Below are 12,779 nucleotides of genomic sequence, written 5' to 3'. Positions count from 1 at the left end.
TTTTTGTAGGAGTACTGTACTAACTGATTTTGGGATTGATGTTTTAGTGTACAAAATGACAGTAGCAAGAGAGGGGCATTGAATGTCTACAGTTTTTTCCCATTAAACTATACTAGAAAGAAAACCACACAGCTACTTCAACTACAACAATGAACTTCTAAAGCTTTGGATTTATCTCCGTTACGCAATTGCAGGCATTTACCATACCTGGTAACAGAAGCGCCAACTGTGCCTTTTCTATCAGCTTCCACAATGATTCTGTTTTTGGATAACTGCTCTTGAATAAGAATGACTTTCTCTACACCTTTAACAATGAAATAGCCACCTATTCAAAAGAAAAGAAAGACTTTGCATGTCAGTACCCTTGTGCCTTAGTTACCTCCTTCGATATTCCTTTGAATATAAATTATTAGAAAGTAAACAGTAAGTACACAAAGGACAAAACAGGACAGTAAATTCTCCCTTAAAAGAGTAAAGAACAGACTCTATTGGAACCTATAATAACTACGAAAATGTTCCACTAGACTAAACAGAACTTTTGCTAGGCTCACACATAGTATTGGGATCTAAGACTTTATTTGGGAAGTACTCAGACAGCAAGAACTCACAGGCAGACCAAAAACTGCAAAGCTGTAAAAAAACCCAAACCTGTAAGGTAACCACACTTATTAAAAGATGTTATAGAATTGTTAGTTCTACAAATTAGGTAAAAATATTGCCTGTGAGAACAGTATATCATAAGGACATCAAAAAAGAACTGGCCATTTCAGATGCTTGGTATCAAACAAAGAGAATAAGTCTTCCATAATTACTGACTTGCTCTCTCCAGCACTCCAGGGAGAAATTTCTTTTGTATTACTTTAAAAATGTATTTTAATGCCCTTGTTGTATCTAAGACAATATAAGGAATCTGCCCATGAGCCATGTTAGATTCCTCTCTTAAATTGTAGCTATCTATTAATGGTCCTCCAGCACAGCATGTCATGTCACTGTATCTTGCCATCACAGGCAAGCACAGTACATGTCCAGTGCATGCTTCAAAGGCAGCAGGTAAAACCCAAAAAAGTTGCTTGTTATAACCCTTCATCTCCTCTCTACATTTCAAATATTATAATGTAACACTTCATTCTTGCTCTATAAAAGGCAGCAAATAAGAGTTCCCCTTCTGGAGGACACCATTTTACTCCACTCTCCCTGATCGACTTCATTTTCATCAACGAACTCCATCTCTGTTCCCATACAACACATCACTGTACAATACTATATACACTTCTCAACTTTTTCAAAGTTTTGGTGTATTGTTTTTGTGGTTGAAAACTCCATCTGCAAATACAAATATTCCATGCTGTCAACCATTTCTTACTATTTTCAAAAGCCTGCTGACTTCTTTTAGTTACAAGCATACACTTGAGAAGTTCCCACAATGACTTCACAGTGGCAGGAACCGTACCAATGGGGTATTTCTTTGCCGAAAAAGATTTAAAACTAAAAGCACAGATGGGAAAAAAGAACATGAGTGCAAATGTACCTGGATCTAAAGGACATTCGTTAAGTTTGGCAAATTCTGCTGGAGTTTTCCCAGTAAGAACACAATTGGAGCTACGCAGCATTATAGGCATTCTGCAAAAAAAACAGTTACACTTTTACTTTAGATTTGGATAGAAAAATATGAATAGTCAAATTCAGAACAAAAACGATGCTGAACAAACTGGAGAAAACACATTTAAGGTAATTAGAACACATGCAAGCTATGAACAACAGGTTTTTCCTTTAATCCCACCTTATTTCATTGAACGTGTAGTTTGAAAAGACAGACCTGAAAGTGGGCATCTACTGGCAGAAACTGTACACTTCCTATTTAATTTTTATGCAGCTACTACAGGCATCCTTGATGAGCCCAATCACCAAGGCCAATAAATACTAGTGCAAAGACTCCTGGTCCTCAAAAACAGTACAGTCTGCACTGAAGAACATGCCATTGCAGTTCCACTGTTACCAGTTTTAATTAGAAAAAGCTAGTTCAGATCTGATTTCCCACATAGCAAACACACCTTATGGCTGCAGACAGATAGTGCCTCCAATACATAACCTAGGCATCAAGTTTCCCCAACAGGAGCTCTGATTTCTCTGGTGTCCTAGCACAGAAGCCTGAAGCAAGCGTTTTGTGAAGCAACATGAAGTGATGGAAAAATATTCCAAGAAATTAAAAACAAATTCTATGCTTAGGGAGGAAAAAAAAGAGAAACGAAAGATGCACAGACTGGATATAAGGCAAAACTTCTTCACCATGAGGACAGTCAAGCAGTGGAACAAGCTGCATGGAGAAGCTGAGCAGTCTCCATCCATGGAGGTCTTCAAGACCTGACAGGATAAAGCACGGAGCAACCCGGTCTGATCACTGAGCTGACCCCATTTTGAGCAGGAGGTTGTACTAGAGACCTCCTAAGGTCTCTTCTAACCTGAATTATTCTATCACCCTGTGATGAACTCAGGGAATGTTCATATTCATTTGGTTTTGTGTGTTCACACTGCAGTCTTACTAGGAACTTGGCTTATTCAACAACTACGTAGCAATGATTTTGCAGTTATTACTAAAAAGAGTAATTTTATAGTCAGCTTCATAACGTACCTTTCGACTCGCAGATTTTTCATTAAAACTTTCGAAAGAGAGCGTATTTTACTTCCAAAGAAAAAGCTGCATTTTGCACAAGATAAAAACAGCTTATCACTACATCTACCAAAAGACCTCCATGTCCTTTAGTCTCTTCTACAAAAAAGTGGACTTCCGATCCAGCTTACAGAATTTCACTCCTTGGTGGACAGCCTTTGTAAGACCTATGTTCCAAGTGTTTGCTAAGATATATTTTGACAAAATTTATCCATGAGTTCTACTATGCAACTATTTGCAACCTCAGAGATATTTCATTCAAAATTACTCCAACAAAAATCAAGATTAGGCAGCTCTTGCTAATGAAGTTATATTTCTTTTATTCAAATCTTATCAATTATTTTAATTTCTTGGCCATTTTCATATTCTTGTATCTTAAAAGAAAACTGATGAACTCAAAATTCTGTATTTTTGAAGAGGATAAAAAGCTATCTTGTCACTACAGTGCTCTATACAGATAACCTACTCGCTTCAGTCATTTCACTGAGAAAGTGTTTCCTACAGGTAAGAAGCTTCATATGACAATCATAATCTTGTATCACACACACGATAAGCCTCATGCATTGGCTATTTATACCAGAAACAGTAACCAGTTGGCATAAGGAAACTCAAAATGGAGTATGTAAATGCCATCACTTAAAACTCCAGTGAAACAGATGTCACCAAGTATCTAGTCTTTATTTCACTTGCAAACAATAAAATCTTTTACAGCTAATGTAAGACACGACAGTAAGTCATTCTCCTTTTGAGGACAGAATCTCAGTTTTTAAATATCTGAATTTATCAGGAAGAATGGGAAGAGAGTAAAAAAAAGAAAAAGGAAAAATAAAGTTATTGAATTTCTGTGCATAAAGACACAGGAAATGGGTACATTAATTTGGAATGCTATTAAACATTCAAAGGAAATTTTCCTTTCTAAAGACACAAAGATACTGCCCTGGAGGTTTTTTTGTTTCTAACACATATAGGCTAGCAGTGACTCTGCCAAATAACAGAAATAAGAGAGGGAAGAACATACAGCTTTCCTGTCCCAGACTGAACCGCGTGTCAAACAAGAGCATTGTATATACTCACCTGGCAAAAGGAAACCAGCATCATACTAGGGATAGATGAGGAAAATTATTTCCCATGGAAATAATAACTGGATATTAAGAGTTTTTAACAGCAAAAAGACTTTTTGCATGTACACCCTTAAAACCAGTTGGATGACATAACTTAATTTTTTAATGGAGAATATTTACTTTTTTCGCCATGGCCTCATCTCATAGGAGAAAGAGAAGAATTTACAGGAACAGGCCTTAATGTAAGATACAACATACTAGTGCTGTGCAGTAATTTAGTCTTTTCCAGTATATTATTGATGCTTTACAAGTCGTCTTCACTCCATTATTTTTTTTTTAAAAGAGAGATGTAGACAAATGTCTAGACTAGTTTTTGTTGTGCTGCTTTTAGCTATAACTTACCCTTAAAAGTCGTCTTTTGTGTGCAAATTTATAACACATTTTGGTGAAAATGCACATTTACTTGAACATTTTTCTTTGCCTTTAGCACACACCATGAAATAATTCAAAGGACTCAAATTTAGATGGTCTTTTAAAAACTTTTCTTTTCTTAAGAAATTACTTAGAACAATAAACTGTTACTACAGCTACAGAAGCTTGGTTTTGTAAATGCATTGCTGCATATCATGTTCTACTGACAGAATTAAAGGGTTTTTTTAATAGGAAAGCTTAAAATTTCACTACAAGAAGTGTAGCTCCTTAAGTATCTATCTTCTCTTTCCTGCCAGTATTCCGTCTTTGGTAAGATGCACACAGTAAACAATCTCTGAAAGGCACTGACCTTTAAAGCCAGCAGGGTTGGTCTTCAAGAAACCTTGTCTACAAAAGACAGGCATCTTTATGCCTTTAAAATGGAATTTTGCTTTCAATAAATCGTAGAACTGCCAGGTATTTTGCCTTTCTGGTATGGTTAAGAGCTTGTTTTTCTCCCTAAGGGACATTATTTTTTCTTTAAGAAATTAGATGTCCTTCACAATACTAATAACCTCAAGTCATTTGACAGCCTTTAGAAAAACAAAACCAGTAAAAAATCCTCAATATTTCTCCACAAAGCTCAGCCTTGGCTCTAAACCAAACCAATTTTAAAGGAGAGCTTAACCTCGTACAGAAGAACTAATGCTTGCTTTACTGGTTTTACCATCCACCTTCCACAGACATATCTCTACATATTATGTATGGAGGACTGAGTAATTTCGCTACAAAGCAAACGTGGTTATTTCCATTTTGCAATAATGCAACTTGCAGCTCCAGTATTCTTTCATGTATTTCCCTCTTTGGTTTTATATCGATACAAACATATACAACATCCATCCTTATATCCGTCCTTCTTTTGAAGGAGACAGATTTCCAGAAGCTTTTGCAAAACAAAATCTTATAACAGAACCTAACAATCACATCCTGTACAACTGTTCATCAAGATTTCCCTGCTCACTTTTTTTTCTAACAAGGAAGCAATGTTAGTCTACTTTTATTTTGCAATAAAACTCCTCCCAACACAGCAGCAAATGTAAACTAATATCAGAAGCTCGACATATGGTATCTTACCTGCCAATGGGTAATGCATTGCGTATGATCCTCTGGCTGCCTCGTGTATATTCAATGTCCACTGTAATTGGGGCAGAATAAGTCATGTCTCTCAGGCGGCACTAGAAGGAGAACAGTCATGTGGTCAGATGTTGGCTTACAAGCTGAAGAGTCTCTCTTAAAACATCCCATGTTTGCCCTGTCTCCTGTAAGTCCTCACAAAGAAATCAAGCAAACCAAAGCTTGCCCAAGCTCTTCATGGTACCTGGGCTATGTTTGACAGAGTATCCTGTTTAAAACAAAACAAAACAAAACCCCAAATACAATTATTGTCATGTTTCAAAAGCAGCCAGTGGATCTATGTCTTCAGAGGACAGCCCCACAGAGCATAACTTCTAAACTTTTAATTAAATAAACAGGCCTAATCAGCAGAGCTGACACAAAGACCATACTATGCCACAGGCTCTGAGAGCAGCGCTCAGCTCAGGGACATTTCTGTATGAAGACTCTGAACAGCTGAAGAGTTGTGCTGTCGTATGAAGTTCGATAGAAGGGAAACACACAAGAGTAAGAGAGACACTGCGCTACCTTATTAACAGAACGAGCAAATCTCACTGTATGGTACTGTTTCTAAAGATGACTTAAGGAAGGCTCACTACAGTATCACTTCCTGTGAAGATTCCCAGAATTTGTTTGCAAATTCCTCAGATAGCAAGAGAAGCAGGATATACATATCTAGGACATTATATTAGCTCATGGCTCAATCATTTCTAATCCGATCTTTCTGGTCTGCTCTTCCCAACCTCACTCTATGACTCTGTTACTAGCCCTTAAGGTATTGCATATCTTCATGCAAGACAAGGTTTATTGCATTTGCCGAATACAATAGAGCAACTCACAGCAGGTCATTCATGACCTCACTGAGCATTCTATACCTTTGAGCTCCAGGATTATAGGTTTATCAGCATTCAGACTTGTACATTTATGGTTCTATAGTCTTTCAGTGTATTGATTATGCACTAATAAAAGGCAATTAAGATTGTGCTGTGCATTGAAGATGCAACTGTATGGAAAAATATGCCTCAAGAAACATTGCAAACTGGATGCTCCTTCTCCCCACATTAAAAAGTAAACCGCTTCTCTAGTAATAAAATACTGATGTGCATCAGCAGTTTTCAAGCTGTGACTTGCAGGAAACTAGGTCCCATTGTGCTCCCAGCAACTTCAACTTCATCAAATTTAAAAGTAACTGAGAACATTTCCATTTTCTAATTACTTTAAATTCATCTATATGAATAGTTCATGAAACTCCCATAATAACTGCATGTGAAGGAGAGTTAGACAGCTTCATTAGTATTACTTGGGGAAAAAAAGGCTTTGGGATTCTTTGTGTGTACTTTGTCCACACAAGACACAGATATAAAATAAGAATTACACAGTGTAATATTCCAGCACTTGTATTTTTGTATCACCTTCCTTGAGGTAACTTCTCCTTACATTAGACACCTAGAGGTAAAGGACAGGCATGACTTGATCTTCAAGGAAACCAAGGACAGAAAAACTCCCAAATTTGGTTGAAAATAGGTAAAATACTCAGACCCTTATGAAAATCTGATCATTTTAGGTGTCTTTGGGAAGGAATTTTATAAGCCTCTAACAGAGAAACGTAATGACATACTCGTAAGTATCCAATCTTTTTGTTTTGTTTGTTAAATTGCACCCCTTGTTTGACCTGATCAGCATCCTATTTAAGAAAATAACTATGGCCTTCACGTGTGTATAACTGAAAAAAAAGAGAAATGATGCACTAGCGTTAAGCATCAAGGAGGATATATCTGAGATGCAAGAGTAGGTTATCCTATATTCAAGGTCAATATGCTCTACGAAGCATTTATTTTGCCCTCTTTTGCATGTACAGTCACTTTAGTTATAAAGTAATACATAAAAAAAAAAAAAAAGCATTTTAATACCTGGATTCTTGGATATGAGTTGTTGGCCACAAACAATTTTTTGCATGCAATTTCATTCATACATAAAAAAATCTTTCCTGTTGCATTTTGTGCACGTTCACATCTCCTGATTTAACGTTAGCTACACATTTGTGAGATGCGTGAGCTGTCCGGTACTACATCTAATTGCACTGTTGATGGCTGAGTTATTGGCCTTACTTAAAATCTTTCCATTGAACTAAATGAGATTTGAGTGAGGTCACCGGAGACAGAACTGTGGCTATGCACAAGAGGCAGCCACTAGATGGCTTTTTTTTACAGAATTTCTCCAAAGCACAGAATGTATTCCATGATAGAATCTAAAGTGTGCCACATACACTACATGAAAAAAAAACAATCCAACTTCAAGTACCAAGTGTATATAGCAAGGAAAAAAGCATCTGATATGTGAACTGATAGGTTGACAACAGGCTGTATGTAGGTAAATGAGTGCAAGTTCCAAGCTCAGTTCCCATTCTGAGGCCAAAAAGAGGTTGTCAGTACCTCTATTGCAGTAGTATAAATCTCAAAGCACAGCAGCAGGAGAGGAGTACTTTGTTGCTGAGCAATCTCTGAAGGGAACTGACTGGCTTTAGACACCTGGAAGCAACCCTAAAAGGTCCAAACCTTATCTTAGCTTATGGCTTTCTTGTATGTACAGAAGCTACCTTATATCCTGCCAAAAGCAACAGACACTCTGATTTCAGTCACAGCAGCATTTGTTCTCCAACACGCATCTTTATTCCAGAAGTACACAATCCATTTGTTAACCTACATGCTTACAGCAGTACAAAGAAGTTAAATATATTCCCCATAAAGCTAATGTTCTTCTGCAGTTTCTTGTAATTTTATCAACTTCCATCTGTTTCTGCTCAAACTTTCCAGGTTTGCTCTCTGACTCAGACTTAAAAATGATGAGAAAAAAATCAGAGATACGTTCCCAAAGAAGACTGGGAGGGAAAGGAAGACTGAAGTGACCTATGGTGCAGACAGTAGCAAGGCTAATATTAAAAAGTAGCTAATAAAAACATCAAAGAACACTACATTGTAGTGTGAGGACTTCAGCTCTGTCATAAGGAGAGCTACAAGATTAAGCAAGAGAAGTACTTTTCACTACCTTCGTGGAAACCCACTCAAATACTGCTACCGTGAAACACTGAATACAGCTATTTGCACACGTCAGAAAAAAAAAAAATTAAAAAATAAAAAAATTTATTACACGATGTTTAAATCTCTGAGGCTTCTTTCTACAGTGATGGTGGCATGCATTGTATCACTTAATGTAGCATGCACGTACTCAAAATAAAGTTATATGCAGCTACTATCCAAGACATTCCCAAGGTCAAACAAACAAATCAAGATGCAAACATTAATACCTCATGAGGTGATACAGGTCGTGTCACATTGAAGCTTTCTTCCACATCTGGAGTACCCACATAGATATTGAGGTACCTGTAATACAAACAGGTCCAAAATGAGCAATGAGCCAAGTATTTTTCAGGCGATCTGAAGGAAGCAGAGTTCTACGTTCTACTGAAAAATGAAGTTACTTTGATGAACGTAAGTTGATTAACAATGAGCAATGACTATTCCCAAAGTAACTCATTGTATTTGAGCTGTGTTCTAGTTAGTTAAAATTTAAACTGCACATGCAATAAACCTCAGGTTACCTTTGCAAACAGACAAAAAGAAACTCCCATCTGTCATCCAAGATTACTAAATTACAGAAAAATGGTGACATAAGGTATTGTTAACAGCTGGCTATTAAGTCTGCTTCATGTGATTATTCTTTAAATCTTCCCATCTTTCAACGCTCCAAATAAGAGATAAGCCATGGAAAATACTCTTTTGATTTATACCTACAAAGGTGCCTATAAACATTTTATAGCCAATAACAAACTCATGAGATAGTACACATGCTACTACTGATATGGAAATCATTTCATGCTTACTTCAAGTACCACATTGGGTCAGCATCACTTGTAACTTTTTCATTGGCCTTCATGATTTTCTTTATCTGGAGGGAAATAAAAAATAGAATAGAATCACGTGCCTTTTCTGAGCACTAAGAGCCACCCTCTTCCCACCAAGAAAGCATACCTCTACGTTGATGAAATAGTTGAATGAGTCTATGTGCTGCTTCACAAGTCCTTTCACCTGGAAAATACATGCATGCAGCAAATAAAATGAGCTTCAATTACACTAATCATACAAGGCAGAAATTAAGATATAAAAATTGATAAGTGCTTTTGAATCTGTGCTAAATTCTTTCCGTTGACAAACTTCTAAGAAGTGCCTGGACGATTGGTCTGGCTCTACACTGTACATTTCCAGGTTTACACCAGAGCTGTGATTGTTCTTTGAGTCAGAAAAGTAATTCGGTAACTGTACAAAGTAAACGCCCAATAGACTCTGAAATTCATGTAAACAAACAAGAGCCATTGCAAGTCAAAATATTTTATCAGTTTGCCGTTATTTTGAAATAATTTTAATAATTTATAGTATAATTAACCACGTGCGCTGCTTGAGAAAGTAGTTGTTTGCACCCTAACAAGAGCAGCTTGGGGAGATGGAACAGAGTGAGGTGTGAAAGAGAGAAGTCAACAAGCAAGGGAACAGTCACAGGAGGGCAGGACACTCATAAGAAATCTGAGTTTGATTTGGAGGCAGGAAGAGAGAGGACATGCCCAGGGGTACTATCACACAGAATAAACAGTACCCCATTCCCCCAGGTAATGAGTTGATACAGTACCTTTAAAGGATTTAAGTTTAAGACATTTAGAGCAAACAAAAAAAGGGGGATTATACTAAGTAAAATGATCTGCGACTAAAGAAAAAAAAGAGATTTTGGTTTGAAGGAATACTAAGAGAAGCATTCATTTTAATAGATTGGCGTTTGCAGAAATAAAAGGTGTAACTATCCTAACTGTGCAGAATCCAGTCCTGTGCTAGCTGATATTGAGACATGTGCTTACATGCTCACAGAGGGCTTTAAGCTTTGAAACGTCCCATGACAACTAACACGTTACAAGACTTAAAACTTCATACAGAAAACAGATGCAGTTACATAGTTTGCATGATAGACAACAGTTCACTCTGAAATTATTAGAAAGAAATGGGAAACTTAGAATGACAAATCCAGCTGCTCAGTGAAGCCTCCATGGGTTAAGACAAAGGAGGGATGACTCCAGAGCAAAATTCTATAGATAAGAGTTTCCCTAATTTACAAAAACATTGCACATCATATTGTATAGGGAAGAAAATATTACGGATTTATTAGTGTCTAGAAATCAGGCTGCTAGTTCTTTCCATTTTTTTATGAGGTGGTATCAACAGCTTTATTGAAAGAAAACTCCACTATAGAAACTGTAATGCACATCATCAGCTTTGCATAACTGTATCACTGCTGGCATAAACAAACCAACACGTAACAGAAAGGCCAGACCACCAGCAGCAGCCCTAGAGTAAAGGGCTCACTGGCTGGAAATAATGTGGGATGGATACGCTTGGCATAAAGCACACTGTAAATTGCACCTCACAATCAACAGCCCTCCCTTTTCCACAGTCTCAAGAATTCAGACAATATCACTAGCTCAAGCTCGTGATGGAAGTCCATGTGGTTGCTAGGAGAGACACAGAAACAGGATTCATTAGGGCCTTGAAGCATCTTCACAGCCCTGAACCAAAGTGAAAACATATACAATCCGTAACTGACTTTTGAACTTTGTTTTCCTGCCAGGATCAAACACTCAAGGGTGCAACAAAAAGAGAAGTGCAAGTATTGAAACTGGGAACGAAAGGAATTAACAAACTGAGGCTGAAAAGAATCTTGCTGAAGTGGGCAACACTTCCAAAGACTGATGACAGGTGCAGAGGCGGCTGCAATTCCCTGAAGGTACCTATGCATATCACAGACTTTACCTGCCATCTTTATGACACAACTTTCTTTACTGCCTTTCTCCTTCCTCACGTCCAACTGTTTGTTAGTTCTGTTATTACATCCAATGGCATTTTGTACAGAACTGTGCCTTCAACTAATACCAGATTATGTGAGTAGCACTGAAATTAAGACACTAGTAATCTTTGAGTTCAGCCAAGCCCTGACTTTGTGAGGGAAGATACGCATATATTCAAGCCTTTGCAGAATCCAGATCTGGTTATATGCTTCCCATGACAAACACAACTACAAACCTAACACCACAGTTCTATATAAAGACCATGAATAGTCTCTATATAGGTCTGTGAGTGCCAGTAAAAGAGTAAAATAATCTGGAAACATTACACATATATATTGTTCATTGAGAATAGCCATACAAAAATGCAAACTCTAAAAGGATACCTCCACAAATTAATCTGTAAATTAATCAAGAAACCAATCTATGTAACAACTTTATCCATAATTGCACGGATCTAAAAAAAAAATAATTGCAAAATCCACACAGAAGGTGAGGACAGGTATTCTGGGAAACAGCAAAAGCTAGAAGAGGGGAATGTAAAGTTAGAAAGGAGACGAAGTATTCATGCCGTGAAATGAGTGCGTAACACTAACCTTTAGAAATGCTGGAAGAAGTCTCCATTTTTCCTGAAAAAAAAAAAACCACTTTGAAACATCTTTCCAAAGAGTGACCAAACATCTAAGATGCTTGAGCTTTTTTGGTTTTTTTTAATTATTATTTTTAAACAGTAACATTATTTAAAATCAGATCAATTTAGAAAAAAAAGACTGTCCAAAGCCAACCTAGATGACTAAAAACAAAACAGGGAGATTACTTGGATCATCTGAATAAGCCATATGTGCTATGCAATATTTACTCAGGGCGCAAAAGGACACTGTCTTTTCTAAAAGCAACTTACGTGAGAATATATATTTCTTACTACCATGCCTTTCATTTAAGAACAACTAACTTTTTTTTTGTCCTGTTAACACTGTAAATTATATTCCTAGCAAGGGAAGACTTGCTACAACTTTTACTTTACAAAATACATGTAAGAATTTCAGTCCTGGGAGCAGCACTTGCAGACATGAGTCCCTGCAAAACCTACCGGTACCCTAACTCCTACAACGATTTAGCAAAACTATCTAAACAAAGTACTGACAAGTGTAAGTATATCAAGGTTCCTACAAACTTTTCCCCATTTCTATTCTTTGACGATCACAGGGAACATCACCTTACATCAACTCCACCTTCTCCCCCCATGCCATGGGGAGCCCACCCCAGATTTGGGATGAGAGATGCAGGTGGAGGGCAAAGGTGAGGAGGACCAAACAGCGCAGAATGAGGCTCATCACTCAGCTCCAGGAAAGAGTATACTATAATATTCACAGAGCATCAGCATTTTAGTCTGACCTTCAGCATTTAGAAGTACATGGCAATGCTGTAGTTGTGGTGTAACATTGTCCCTCATGGTGCAGGAGCACGTAGAGGAACTCATGGCAAAACACAGCACCAGGCTCTTGGGCTCCATTTCCGACACGCTCCTTCTACGCAAAAAGCCCAGTCCAGCCCAGACCTGAAATGCGGCCTTCACCTCCTCCCT

At 37.5% G+C, this 12,779-nt stretch overlaps 1 protein-coding gene across 1 annotated transcript in view; it reads right to left on the bottom strand.

Moving 5' to 3' along the window:
• POLR3B (polymerase (RNA) III (DNA directed) polypeptide B) overlaps positions 1-11,871 on the bottom strand; it is a gene marked incomplete at its 3' end in the record, with an annotated part of 53,221 nt that extends 41,350 nt beyond the window's left edge. Inside the window, exons 1-7 of the mRNA XM_009588058.1 lie at positions 11,791-11,871; positions 9,342-9,398; positions 9,194-9,258; positions 8,618-8,693; positions 5,275-5,375; positions 1,529-1,620; positions 208-325 (exon numbers count right to left, since the gene is read on the bottom strand). Of these exons, the coding sequence (XP_009586353.1) occupies positions 208-325; positions 1,529-1,620; positions 5,275-5,375; positions 8,618-8,693; positions 9,194-9,246 (440 nt within the window). The remainder of the gene's footprint in view (positions 1-207; positions 326-1,528; positions 1,621-5,274; positions 5,376-8,617; positions 8,694-9,193; positions 9,259-9,341; positions 9,399-11,790) is intronic.
• Between the last annotated feature and the right edge of the window lie 908 nt (positions 11,872-12,779).

This window comes from Fulmarus glacialis, unplaced genomic scaffold, assembly GCF_000690835.1.
Source record: "Fulmarus glacialis isolate BGI_N327 unplaced genomic scaffold, ASM69083v1 scaffold35931, whole genome shotgun sequence".
Classification (NCBI taxonomy): domain Eukaryota; kingdom Metazoa; phylum Chordata; class Aves; order Procellariiformes; family Procellariidae; genus Fulmarus; species Fulmarus glacialis.
This window is presented reverse-complemented; position numbering and strand designations above follow the sequence as displayed.